General features: G+C 39.8%; 1 protein-coding gene across 1 annotated transcript in view; it reads left to right on the forward strand.

Moving 5' to 3' along the window:
* Positions 1-13,209, forward strand: part of CERKL (CERK like autophagy regulator) — a 106,314-nt gene that overhangs the window by 56,392 nt on the left and 36,713 nt on the right. The window contains exon 3 of the mRNA XM_075180503.1: positions 6,590-6,721. Within this exon, the coding sequence (XP_075036604.1) occupies positions 6,590-6,721 (132 nt within the window). The remainder of the gene's footprint in view (positions 1-6,589; positions 6,722-13,209) is intronic.

Consider the following 13,209-nt stretch of genomic DNA (forward strand, 5'->3'; position numbering starts at 1 on the left):
ATGATTGAGCGGTCACCCTTGTTTGCTGGATGAATAATAAGCTCCTCTTAGCCATGCGTACACTGGGTTTTAATCACAAGTCTGCTAAGGGGAATTGAGGTTTTCAGCAGGCAGACGCTGTTCTATCTCATGCAGGATATCGTCTCTCCCATATGGAAGCTGTTGGTGGTAAGGGTACAGCTGGTCAGGACTGTCTAATAGAGAGGGCATAGTCAACACATGTCAACGGATGCTTGTCTTTGTAGTGAGCCGCTCTACGCCTTCAGACAAATTATCTGACAATTCTAAAGGGATGCTGTGCAGAATACCAGTGCAATATTAAATCCATCTTCATTGTGCTTTATTTATAAGCTGTCAATGGGACAATCTTTATCTAGTGCAAATCCGGCAGTTAGTGTTACCTGATGGCTGCTTTATGCAAGTTCTCTCCAGCATTGATCATTAACCACAGTAGGCTAAAGAATCCTGGAATAAAACTGCTTTTCCAACTTCTGAAGGAAGTTCGTCACTCTTGTCACTGCTTTCTATTTCAATATGAATGTTATCAAAAAATAAAATTCTTGAACTTGAAAATGATTTTGATGTGAGAGAAATAAAACTACAAAGTTGCCATTCAATGAAAACCATTTCTAAATTGTTTCCAAAAGTGCTTCCCACATTCTTAGTCACAGACTTCAGTCAAGAAGTAAACTGCCCAGAAATAGATGCTACAGTAGACTCTTTCCTTACCTGTTACATATCACAGTTTAAAAAAGTATACACATAGTTGTCCACTCTCCCGGAATGTGTGGAAGACTCCCGAATTTCAAGGAGTCCTCCCGAACTTCCGGGAGAGCAGTGCACCCTCCATTATAGTAGTAAAGTGGGTTGGGACAGGGCTTAATGACGCTAGACACTGCAAATCGCTTCGCTCTTGACGCTATTCACTGTCCACCCACCCCCCCCCACCCCCCCCCCCCCACTGTATTATGCCACAGACTGCGGCATTGAAATCGGTTGGCGGGGCTAGCCTGCAATAACATGATTGTCACAGCCACACCTCCTGTACTCTGCACCAGGATCTCCATTCTGGGATCTCCCAAATGTGTGTATACAGCACAGTTGTAAAGAAGCAGGCCTGCTCCTGTCCCCCCACCCCCATCACCTTCACACCTGTGTGCTGGACCAACCTAACCCCACAGTGATGTTATCACAAGGGGTGTGTTTATGTACAATGGACCGCTCGAGGATCCCCCACATGGGCAGTGTCAGCCTGCGCAGTGTATTGCAGGAGCCAGTGCTATTGTACTGGAGCATGGACAGTGGCACCGCAGACTGGTGCAGGACCCAAAGCCAGTAGGGCCAAACATGTGCAACTATCTCATAATACACATTTGGGTATACAGGATATTGAGAGTGCTTGACTGGGCTTTATAAGTCCAGGTCTGATGCTCAACTCTCTCTGGCCGAACAGGTTATTAGTAGTAATTATGAATATTAATTTGTGATATGTCAAACTGCTCTTTAACAACATCAACTTCTTGTTGTTATCAAAGCATTGCATCCTTACAGCGGCCAGTTAGCTGGATTTGTAGACCTGATGTACAGTAAGTCACTATATATTACCAGTAAGCATCTCCACATGTATGAAGAGGTGCTCATACATAGAGATTTAAAGGAGTTTTCTTTGAGACAATCCATCCTGGTTGGATGACTGCACCTCCCGTCCAATTAGAGATGAGCGGCATATACACACCTCCCATCATATGCAGTTTGAATTTCCCAACCTAACCAGCCTCCAGCACTGAAAATCCTCTATTTCTCTTCCTTGCCAACTGTGCTGAGTGGCAGCTGCTATGAGCTTAGGGTGTGCTTCACATGGGTTACTTAATAAAGGGAAACTTGTCTCAAGGTGGACAACCCCTTTAAAGTATGTATTTTCATGTTTTGAGTTTCAATTCAACTTAAATAGTAGGAAGATATTATCTTATACCATTTACCGTAATTATGTAATTAGATATTTTTTAACACTTGTTAACCAGTGTTTTTCTGTAGCATTTCTTTTTTATTATATATGTCCCTCTGTGCTTTCTGTAGGCCAAAAACACACGTACATACACATTGTTTGTAGAAATGTTATCTGATGATATGATTACAACATAGCTCTGCACAGAGGGGATTTTAATTTTAATTATTGGCTCCATTTGTTTTCATGAAAATCACTTTTGACTACAAACATACACCAGTAGGTGACTTGTATGGAACATCATGGAACATTACCCTGGGTTATTGGTTCAAAAACTATTATCTTTATCCAATTACATTATCATTATGGTATGTTCCTATTTAATCGTTGCAATAGAAACATCTCTATTTCCTAAAAGGCCCTTTCTCTCCATATCATGTGAACAGAAAGGGTCTGTGCAACGATCTCCTAGGTACTTGTAACCTGAGCTGCCCCTTATCATAATTCATTGATTCAAACATTCTGTCACCTAAATTTCAGCCAGTGCCTTAAGCATCCAACTACATCAGAAAGCAGTTCCCGCATATGCAATTAAGATTGTTGCTTCATTACTGCCGATTACCAAAGTAAGTAACACCTACAAAGCAATTTACTAACGGAAATGGTCTTCATTCTAGGTTGGTATATGCTAACATGCTTAAAAATAAAAAAATCAATGTCTGTAACTTGCCATTTAATCCGAGTCCAGGTGGCGTTGGAGCAGAGCCCCACTGTCAATCGCATGGACTGTTTATGCTAATATAACTAATTCCTTTACATCTGATCTCTAGAGACACTGCCATGTAAAAGAATGAATTTTTCTAAGTTGCAATGCTTGTAAGGGTTTAAGACCGATGGTCCGTATTTACTAAGCAGCACTGCTCTGTATTAATTGGGAGATACAGAGCTTCTAGAATAATAGGTTTACTTTTCTGCTCCTATAGAAAGTGTTTTAATGATCACTGTGTATATCTGATTAGAACATTCCCAGAGCTAGTGCAGAAACATCATCTGCATCCATTGCCGAAGATTAATGCACACGAGCTCATCTGGAGTTTCAATTTACGCTATTACTCAGGCACTGTAGGTATAATTTAGTGTTTCAAACGATTACCAGCATGATATTTGTTTAATGCAATTTACAAGCAACACCCTTAGTCCATTGCAGTTATTTGGAGAATAAATACTTACAGTCCAAAGATGATTTAATTTTGCTTTGAGTCTTAAATATCTGCTGGCAGTATTAACATTGCTATATGTTTAATAAACAAAAAGCACTTTGGTGATTAAATCCTAAAAAAATCTTCCTGCCCCCAAATTACACTCTACAATAGAATACCTAATATTAATTATCAAACCTCTCTAGAGTCTTAAATTAACATCACAGCAACTGTTTGGGTTTAATGCTAATTTTATTGAAGTTGGTTTGCAAAGCGAAATATATTAAAATTAATAGGGCAAATGACAGTGGGTTGTTAAAATTAATTATGTTGCCATTTTCTTTTCTTTTGGTATAGGAGGCTGGGTAGTAGTAGCAAATTTCCTGTGCACCTGCTCATGCTGTGGCCTAAGTGATATAGCGTCTACAAATCCAGAAAATTGTAGTATCAAATCTCCACACCAACTGTGCAGCAGCACTATCATCAAATCCCCGCTGAGAGGCGTTTCCCAACAAATCCCTCAGGATATTTTCTTTCTCGTTCCCTCTGTTTCAGGTTTGAACTTTGACCCAAACCTTTCTCTTACATCATGCAGTGGGTGCTGCTCATCATTGGGAAGTTACTAAGTATACTTACTCATAGGCTCATTAGCAGGTCAAGAATTCACTTTGCTCAGGGCTGCTTGGGTATCAAATTTTAGCCCTTGCTCCCGATCTCGTATTTAATACTGCTATATAATAAACTTCATTTGTGCTTTCACTGTGTTTATTGTATCACTTCTTTATGAAACAATATGGTTTGAAATCAATAGACCCCATAAAACTGTGAGTGAGTTTACTAATGCTTTCTGCTTAATGTTGAAAACAGGTTTTGTGCCCTTTGTAGCTTTTGATGGTAACACTTAAAGTTTCTGGATGTCTGTAAATTTGGATGTGGCTCAAACAAAGCTAGCACATTTTACGTTTCAGCTCTGGTTTGTCATTGTTAATGTTTATTTTTTATATTGCATTTTCACTATGTTATAAACACTTTTAAAACTTTATGTTAAAATATTCAAATTTGGGGCAATTTATGAAGATTGAGACTGGTATGGGGCAGCACATGTATGTACCATAGCTCCCACTTTAATGGGTGCAGGGTCACAGTCGTAAGGTTATTTTTACTAAACTGCGGGTTTGAAAAATGGAGATGTTGCCTTTAGCAACCAATCAGACTCTAGCTGTCATTTTGTAGAATGCACTAAATAAATGATAACTAGAATCTGATTGGTTGCTATAGGCAACATCTTCACTTTTCCAAACACACAGTTTAGTAAGTACACCCCATGGTCTTGTGTGTGCGGTTTTTAAGGTGGGACTCAAGTACACTTTTTGTAAAAATGTCACCACTAAGCACACCTTACTAATGTGGCCTGCTGCTATTATTAATTGAATGATTTACATTTTTATCCTTTTCTCAAAACACTATGCCTTAGAGTATGGTACATAAAACTGGTGACATTAAGGGGCTACTGTTATTTTGAATGCCAAATATTTAAATTTCTTATATAGGCACATTGGGCCTGATTCATTAAGGAAAGTAAAGCAAAAAAATGAGTAACTTTGCCCCTTGGCAAAACCATGATGCATTGGAAGGGGAGGAAAATTTAAAATGTGATGGCAGATTTATAGTTGGGGTTAGGCATGTTCTAGATCAACTTTCAATTTTAGTGTACAAATAAAGCTATCAAGTATTTGTGTGGTAGATGAAAAAACAGCTAGTATTTAACTTGTGTACAAAATAATAAATTAATTTGCACAACTTGCAATGTAACATGGTTTTGTCCATGAGAAAACGTACTCATTTTTTTGCCTTACTTTCCTTAATGAATTATGCCAATTGCGTCTTGCTTGATGCATATTTCGGCCTATTTGATGCACAGGACATTTCAGTAGTATTGAATTCCACCACTTCTAACGTATTGTGGGTTTTAGGCGCTAGAAAATCAAGGATTTCTTAATATGTGCATATTTCAACCTCTTCACAATCTTTGCCAATTGCAATAGTAGATAATCCTGCAAAAGAAAATGGTTCTTGAGGTTCATGTAGATTTGAAAGTATGTCTATATTTGATGTGTAAAATAGACATTGCTCTACTGCGATGCTGACCAAACATGAATATGCAAATGACTGTATGCAGATTTTGTTGCCTCTTACAATGATGACTCCTTTAGGCTTGGAGAGGGGGAACGGAAATAGGAAAGGGTGGGAAAAAGTACAACGAGTGCAGTAAGGGCATGTTCATGTGGTTGAAGCCTGAGCACAGACATATTTTTTGCGGGTGCTGAAAGGCTGGTGCAACGAGAGGCAAAGATAATGACGACGGTCTGTTCACTATACTTAATTGATATTTCCATTTGCGCTGCGGCAGGGCCCTCTTAAGAACATCTTGGGCCTCCGGGCACAGCAGTCCACCAGGGCCCCTATATATACAAAAAAAAAAAAAAGATTATATATATGGGCCCTGCAGCCAGGGGTGCCCGTCGGAGGCAGCAAAAAAAAAAAAATCTGGAAAAAAAAAAAAAGACAATGCTTACCTTGCGGTCAGCTGGCGATCCGGCTCCCTCCATGGTCTCCTCCTCTGTCGCGCTCCGCAATGGATGTCGGGCGGGCATGATTACGTCACGCCCGACATGCACTGCGAGCGCCGCACGGAGGAGGAGACCATGGAGGGAGCCGGATCGCCAGCTGACCGCAAGGTAAGCATTGTCTTTTTTTTTTTTTCCAGATTTTTTTTTTTTTTGTTGCCTCCGACGGGCCCCCGGGCACCTGCCCATTGTGCCCAATGGGAAAGACGGCCCTGCGCTGCGGAAGGAAAGAAGCAGGCGCGGGCTGGCAAAGTTCAGCCCTGGGGGGGCGCATAGGCGGCCGCATCACATGACACGCGACTGAGCGGCCCGGGGGCCCGATGCCCCCCTGCCCCCCGGCCCAGCCCGCCCCTGGAAAGAAGATTAAAATTTTACTGTTAAAAGGGAAAACCCCCTGTTTTGTTTAATTACATTTGTGTTTGTGTTTTATATTAATAATATAGAGCTATTCTTTTCTGTGTATATGAGACTACACTACATTAGTACATTGTGTCTGTATGCAATCGTGGGGGCGTAAGTATACACACCTGTCACTCCTGACGCAAACATGGTACATATCCTAGGGATGTATATGCATCTTGAGATACGTCCGATTGAACAAATAAATGTAAATGTACTTTCATATGTGTGCACCTTTACCTGTCTCCAGTTCTGAGCCCCCCTGTAGGTACTTGTCTGCCCCGAACTGCTGATATAATACCTTTTACTTTATATGCTAAACGTATTAGTTTAGAGCTTTAGAGTATTGTTACAGTTTGGTTGTGTTCCGTAAGATATTTATTTATTTATTTATTCATTCATTCATTTATTTATTTTAGGTTTTCCTAATAGACCAAAGTCTCTTAAGGTAATTATTAACCCTCAAAGCCATAAAGGAGAAGCAGCAAATGTGTATTACCGACACGTTGAACCTCTGTTTAAGCTCGCTGACATTCAGACTGATGTTACAGGTAAGTTTGTTTCAATAAATAAATCAACTGAATAGAGACAGAAAAATATCGCTAAGCAACCAAGACAAGCTGAACTTTCAGTTAATCCCCAGCGGCTTTCAGCTGCAGCTTAAAGTACAGTAAATCAGGTTACATACCCAATATGTTTATATCATTAGATCTCCTGGTTTTTTTTTCCATTCAGAACCATCTTTACATTAAAACATGATTGCAATCAGCGACAAAACAATGGCTTCTAACTTACATTAACGAATATGTTTTTGAGTATGTTTAAACCCGAGAAACCAAGGACAGATCAGGCTTCCCAAAGTTTTTCTTTATTCATATCAGGTGTCAGTGTTGTTTTAGGATTGTAACTCGTCCTGTCTTAAATGGAAACTGCCATATGTAATATGTTTGTAACTGTGACGTGGCATGGGCAGAGGAAGGTTTCGTCAGGCCCGGCGCTCCCATTAGGCAAGGTTAGGCACTTGCCTAGGGCGCCGGGCTCTGGAGGGGGCGCCTGGAGGGCGCCACAGAATACTAAAAGACTTTAAAACTGTGCGGCGACCGCTGACCATATCTGTCACGGCCGCTGCACAGCATTTAAATGCACGGGGGAGGGGGGAAGAGGCTATTTTGTCACCACCACCGCCTCTCTGCTCCGTCTCCTCCCCTCCACTTACTAGTGTCAGTGAGTGGAGGGGAGGAGACGGAGCAAAGAGACGGCGGTGGTGAGACAAGGTAAGGAGAGGAGGGAGGAGGGCGGCGATTTTTGCGGGGGGGGGGGGGGGGGGCGCCGCTTTTTTAAAAGTACCTAGGGCGCCGTGGACCCTAGCACCGGCCCTGGGTTTCGTTGTATAGAAATGTTTGTTAAGGACAGCTGTCACCTTTGAGGCACCTTCTCTCATAATTTGTAGAAGTTATTACAGCTCTGTACAAAATGTAATAAAGTAATAATATTTTGCAGGGCAGAAACCAAAAGACATTAAAGAATTATTCCACCTATTATTGAAAAATATTAAAATTAAGCCCCATCTACTTTCTCCCCCTTGCCAGAACTGTGGAAGTTCAATGGGACAATTTCCCTCTGTTGTGATCCCTGAAGAAATCGCTCACAATAAAGGTGCCAAGTGATAGCCAAAACAGATTTTTATTGGGGAATTGCCTCTTGCCTGCATCATCAAGTCCCAGCACGATAACTAATGGTGCTGGAACTTTTTGATTGAGCATTGATGGCGAGCTGACACCTGAGAGCTACTCCAAATTTGGCTTCCTTTTGTTTGGGCATTTTTTTAAGCGATTCTAACACAGTAGAGGACGAATATATCACAGAGAAGGGACCCCACAGTTTAGTTAAGTGGCAGCAAGGGGAGTGGGTATTACTTTTCCAAATTTTACATTAAATTAGCTTACATTTTTCTTTAACAACACACTGACATAATTTAAGGAGAAACGTGTCCGCTGTTTTTTTTTATCTTTTAGACACCAATTTTGTTTGGTGTTGAAAGGACAGACTAGATTATTCCCCTAATGGTAGAACAGGCAGTGCTGTTAGGTAGAACCACCTATTATCACCGAGATTTGAGTGGTAAATGTATCCATGGTCACTGAAGCTAGTTACCATGTTCTATTTTTGCTACATTCAGTAATAAAATAAGTACGGAGCACAAATCAAATTTACAATAGTTCTGTGTTTACAGCAAGTTCTGTGATCGCAGCAATTCTATAAAATACTATTATTTTGTCTAGTATATACAAGCCTTAGAAAATATGTTTTCCTGTCAAAATTTAAAAACTGTACTGACAGCTGGCATTTTTTTCTATGAAATTATTATGCTGTCAAAGAATTTGAACAGAACTGAAAGTTGTAACGTGCAATAAAATAGATTTTGCGTAAGGACTTTTCAACCCTGTGTATCATGACTGCGATACTTCTGTGTGTATTAGTTTTATATAGGAATGGTAGGCAGAGTTGCCAGCCATTTTTTCTTAACTGACATTTGTATTTTAAAATTATGACCGATAGCTAATATTTTACTGATACATTGTTATGCCATGGCAAAATTTAACACTCCCTTTCCCTCCTTCCCCTTCTTTTTTTTGAAATTGTGAATATTTGTTTTATATAAACCTTTTATGTTTATTGCATTATATAGGTAAAGCTCAATCTTGGCTATTTTTTGATAATCCCATTTGGTTTTATTTATTTTTTATTCACTAATGTCTGTGTTTATTTCTCACACTGTTGTAATAAAGAGAATTGAAAAAAAATCTGTCCCTAACTGAAAGTTGCAGCATTTAGAGGAAAATGTCACACCTACATTATTGGTGTAATATCTGTGTTTTGATTTTTATTCCTGTTGCCCTTTTTTATTTCTTATAGATAGCTAAAAAGTAGACAGTGTTTACTCACTATTAGGGGCATATTCAATTGTTGGCTTTACAGCCAAAATTAACGCGCCCACGCACTATTACCGTATTACCGTATTACCGTAATAGTGCGCGTAAATACTGGTATTACGGTACTTTTCTCCCTGGATTTCAGCTCGCGGCTCTGGGAAATCCGGCTTACTATTACCGTAATAACGGTAATATTTTTAACGCCGCGAGCATATTCAACAATTGAATATGCCCCTCACAATTCTACTATTACTGTTGTGTTTACTTATTATTGGTTTTAATAGCTGACAACCATTAGTAACACTATTACTTCTTAAAAAATGTCTCCATTCAAAGTACATTTACTTAGAGATAAATGATTGGTTCGGTAGTTAAATCACAAGCCTCATTCATTTTCCAAAATTTCTAAGCACAATTACCCAGAGACTGGACTAAACAGGGTTAAGTAACTGTTCAGTCATTGGGGTTCTGGTCAAGGGAACCCTAGTGGATGGGAAGGAGCTTAGAGTAAACTTGGAATTATCTTATAAGTTTTTATAGGAACAGACAATAGTTGTTAAGTGGGATTTAACGAGTTAATTTCTATGGAAAATAAGTAATTGTATTTAAGGACAGTGCATCCGTTTTGTCATACCATGCATGACATTTCCAGATCTGAAGTGATCATGTTCTTCTAAAAGCATGCAGTCTGAACAGTACTGGTAATACTGTTTGTATTTATTCACTCAGTTCACTTCTATACAAAAAATATTCTTACATTATTCTTTTTTAAGAACCTTGGGCCTGATTCATTAAGGATCTTAACTTGAGAAACTTCTTATTTCAGTCTCCTGGACAAAACCATGTTACAATGCAAGGGGTGCAAATTAGTATTCTGTTTTGCACATAAGTTAAATACTGAAAGTTGTTTTCATGTAGCACACAAATATGAACTTTAAATGTCAGTGTACAAATAAGCTATCAAGTATTTGTGTGCTACATGAAAAAACAGTCAGTATTTAACTTATGTGCAAAACAGAATACTAATTTGCACCCCTTGCATTGTAACATGGTTTTGTCCGGGAGACTGAAATAAGAAGTTTCTCAAGTTAAGATCCTTAATGAATCAGGACCCTTATTTACAAGCATGTATAGATGCATACATCCATTTATCAGCATAAAGGTCTCATGATCATTTTAATTTGCTTTATGTCTGTTGAGTACAATCCAGTCTGCTAATCTTACACCTCCTGTTCTCGTCCTATTCATCAAATGAAAAGCAAGTGTTTCCTCCACATGACAGGTTTCATTTGCTGACTGTGACACCTACTGGCCAAAGCAAGGAAATGCCCAGTAGAAGTCCTGTTCATTTTCAAGAGTTTATCTTAAATGATGTCTGCATTTAAAAAATATTAAAATTACATGATTATGTTTATAGCTTGCACAGTAGGAATTGGAGAAATGTATAGCCAAAATGCTGTGTGTCTAATAAAACCAGTGACAAGCAGTAAAAGAAATAAAGTATAATGCACCAGGCCTGAAAACCTTAGAAATCAATAAACTAAAACATATATATGTAGAAGCTATCCTGTAATATACTTGATTTGTATATTCAATTATTTTTCCAGACATGCTGTCACTTCTTTGTCAAAACATGGTTTTGACAAAGTGCAAACTTAATCCTTTTTTTTTTGCTTTGCTCCCCACATTAGCTAAGAAGCAGCACACAGTCAACTAGTTGAACTGTGAATTATCCAGCCATTCTCCATCCTGAGAATTAATTACTGGTCTGGCCTTCAAATTTTTTTTTAAATGAATGTCAGACAGGCGGGCTGATCAGTTCCACCCTTGTGATTGCCCCACTGCAGAAGACATTGTGCAAATGCATATATACAATATCTAAACAGTAGTTTCTATTTTACTGATTAGGACAGGGTTTTCCGACCATGATGATGATTATGATGATGGTGTACCAAGTACCACAAGTTGTGGGTCAGGTTATCCCCAGTACCTCCTAAAAAGTGTACATTCATTTAAAGTACCACTGAATCCATATAAATCTTTATCAAGTAACTATTTAAATGTTTAAAATAATAGCTCTTCTAATATGTTTTTAATATGTTGTTTTCATTGTTTGTTTTACAGTATTATATGGGGCGTTTAATTTATCTTGAATTACACTTTGGGGGGTATTCAATTGTTAGCGTTAACGAAAAAAAACAAGCGCTCAAAAAATCTTAGCGTTAATACGGTAATTACTCGCGGAATTTCAGCTCGCCGCTCCTTAGCTGAAATTCCGCGAGTAAACTACCGTATTAACGCTTTTCGCGCGCAATATTACGGTATAAACGGTAATATTTTTTGAGCGCTCGTTTTTTTCCGTTAACGCTAACAATTGAATACCCCCCTCTTTGAATCTGGGGAGGTGTGGGGATACAGTAGCGCAGGTTGCGAAACCCTGGATTAAAGCAGCAATATTATGGCTCATTTCTTCAGACTGCTATTAATTATTTATAAATTTGCAGACTTTCCATATTATAATGTGACTACCATAGCAACCAGAGTCACATGGCACATGATGTAGTGAGGAGAGAGGCTTTGGAATGCCCCTCTGAGCTCTCTTTTCACTGTGACCCACTCTACCTCCTTCTTCCCCTCTGCCCTCACATGACATGCTGAGATCCTGTGACTGGCAGCCATACTTGTTTCCATCCAGAGAGATTTTGAAAAAGTGATAATGACTTGTAGGAGGATAGCTATGAAAAATAAAGCAGATGCATTCTTATAAAGGTACTTAATTTCCACTCTTACATGATTTGCTACAGGAATTGGGAAGGGCCTCCTACTACAAATTAAACACAACTAAAATGGACGCTCTCCCTATTAACTTGTCAGAGCCCCTTCTGGGTCGCCTCAAGACGGCCTTCCCATATGCTTGGAGGTCCCTTTCCATGCCCTATCTGGGTATCATGATAACCTCACATTTAGATTCCCTCTTGGAGGCCAACTATGGTCCACTATTGATTCAGCTAAACACCCTGGCAAAAGCGTGGCAGCACTATGAGGTCTCCTGGTTAGGCAGGATAGCCGCGTTTAAAATGTCCCTCCTGCCCAAAATGATGTACTTATTTAGGACTTTTCCTTTTAAGTTACCCAAATTTTATATGGACAAATTACGTAACTTACCTCTTATGTATGGAAAGGGAAACCCCCTAAACTAGCTCATTCAATTATGGCACGCTCAAAAACCACCGGGGGCTTAGCCTTGCCAGATTTGGTCAAATACCAGGACGCAGCCATCCTAGCTCAGCTCCGGGACTGGTCTCTCCCGGGTTCCCTTAAATCTTGGGTAGGCCTGGAGAGAGGCCTCAATAGTACATTCCCACTGGCTGACCTTCTCTGGATTCCTGGGTCCTGGAGACCCCCCCAGACTTCCCTTCCACGTCTCATGTGTGATGCACTGACAACCTGGGACAAATTCCTAAAGACCTCTAAACTTGTCACCCTCCCTACCTCTAATCTTTCCCTCCTTGCAGTATCGAAACTTATTCCCAACCTAAATCTCTCTCTGTGGTATTTAAGGGGCATCACTAATCTCAAACTGCTCTACTCTGACTCAGTGATATTACCCTTCTCTGAATTGAGAGATAAATTCCACATTCCTAATCAAGATTTTTACAAATACCTCCAGGTTAGGCACTGGCTACACTCTGTGCACCCACGGGGCTCCTCCCTTCAACACCCTCCAGCTATCTTTTTATCTAGACTTTCAACTGGCAGTAACAAAGCGGCTATCTCCTTCTGGTACAAAAACCTCAACTCAAGTTAACACCCGATAAAGGCCTCTTCCCAGCTGGCCTGGGAGAGGGATATTGGCCGGGAATTTGACTCAGATCAGTGGGACAAAATCTACCAAAATGCCCACAGGATGTCGAAGTGTTTGAATCACTCGGAGATGCTTTACAAGCTACTTTACAGACTCTATATGACCCCCGATAGGTTGCATAAGATATGGCCAGATCAGTCCAGGACCTGTTGGCGTGGATGTGGAGAGATAGGGGATATTTTTTATGTTTTTTGGAGTTGTCCAGTGGTCAGAGATCTTTGGGCAGAGGTGTACATCTAAA

The sequence above is a fragment of the Mixophyes fleayi genome, chromosome 7 (genome assembly GCF_038048845.1).
Source record: "Mixophyes fleayi isolate aMixFle1 chromosome 7, aMixFle1.hap1, whole genome shotgun sequence".
NCBI lineage: Eukaryota > Metazoa > Chordata > Amphibia > Anura > Limnodynastidae > Mixophyes > Mixophyes fleayi.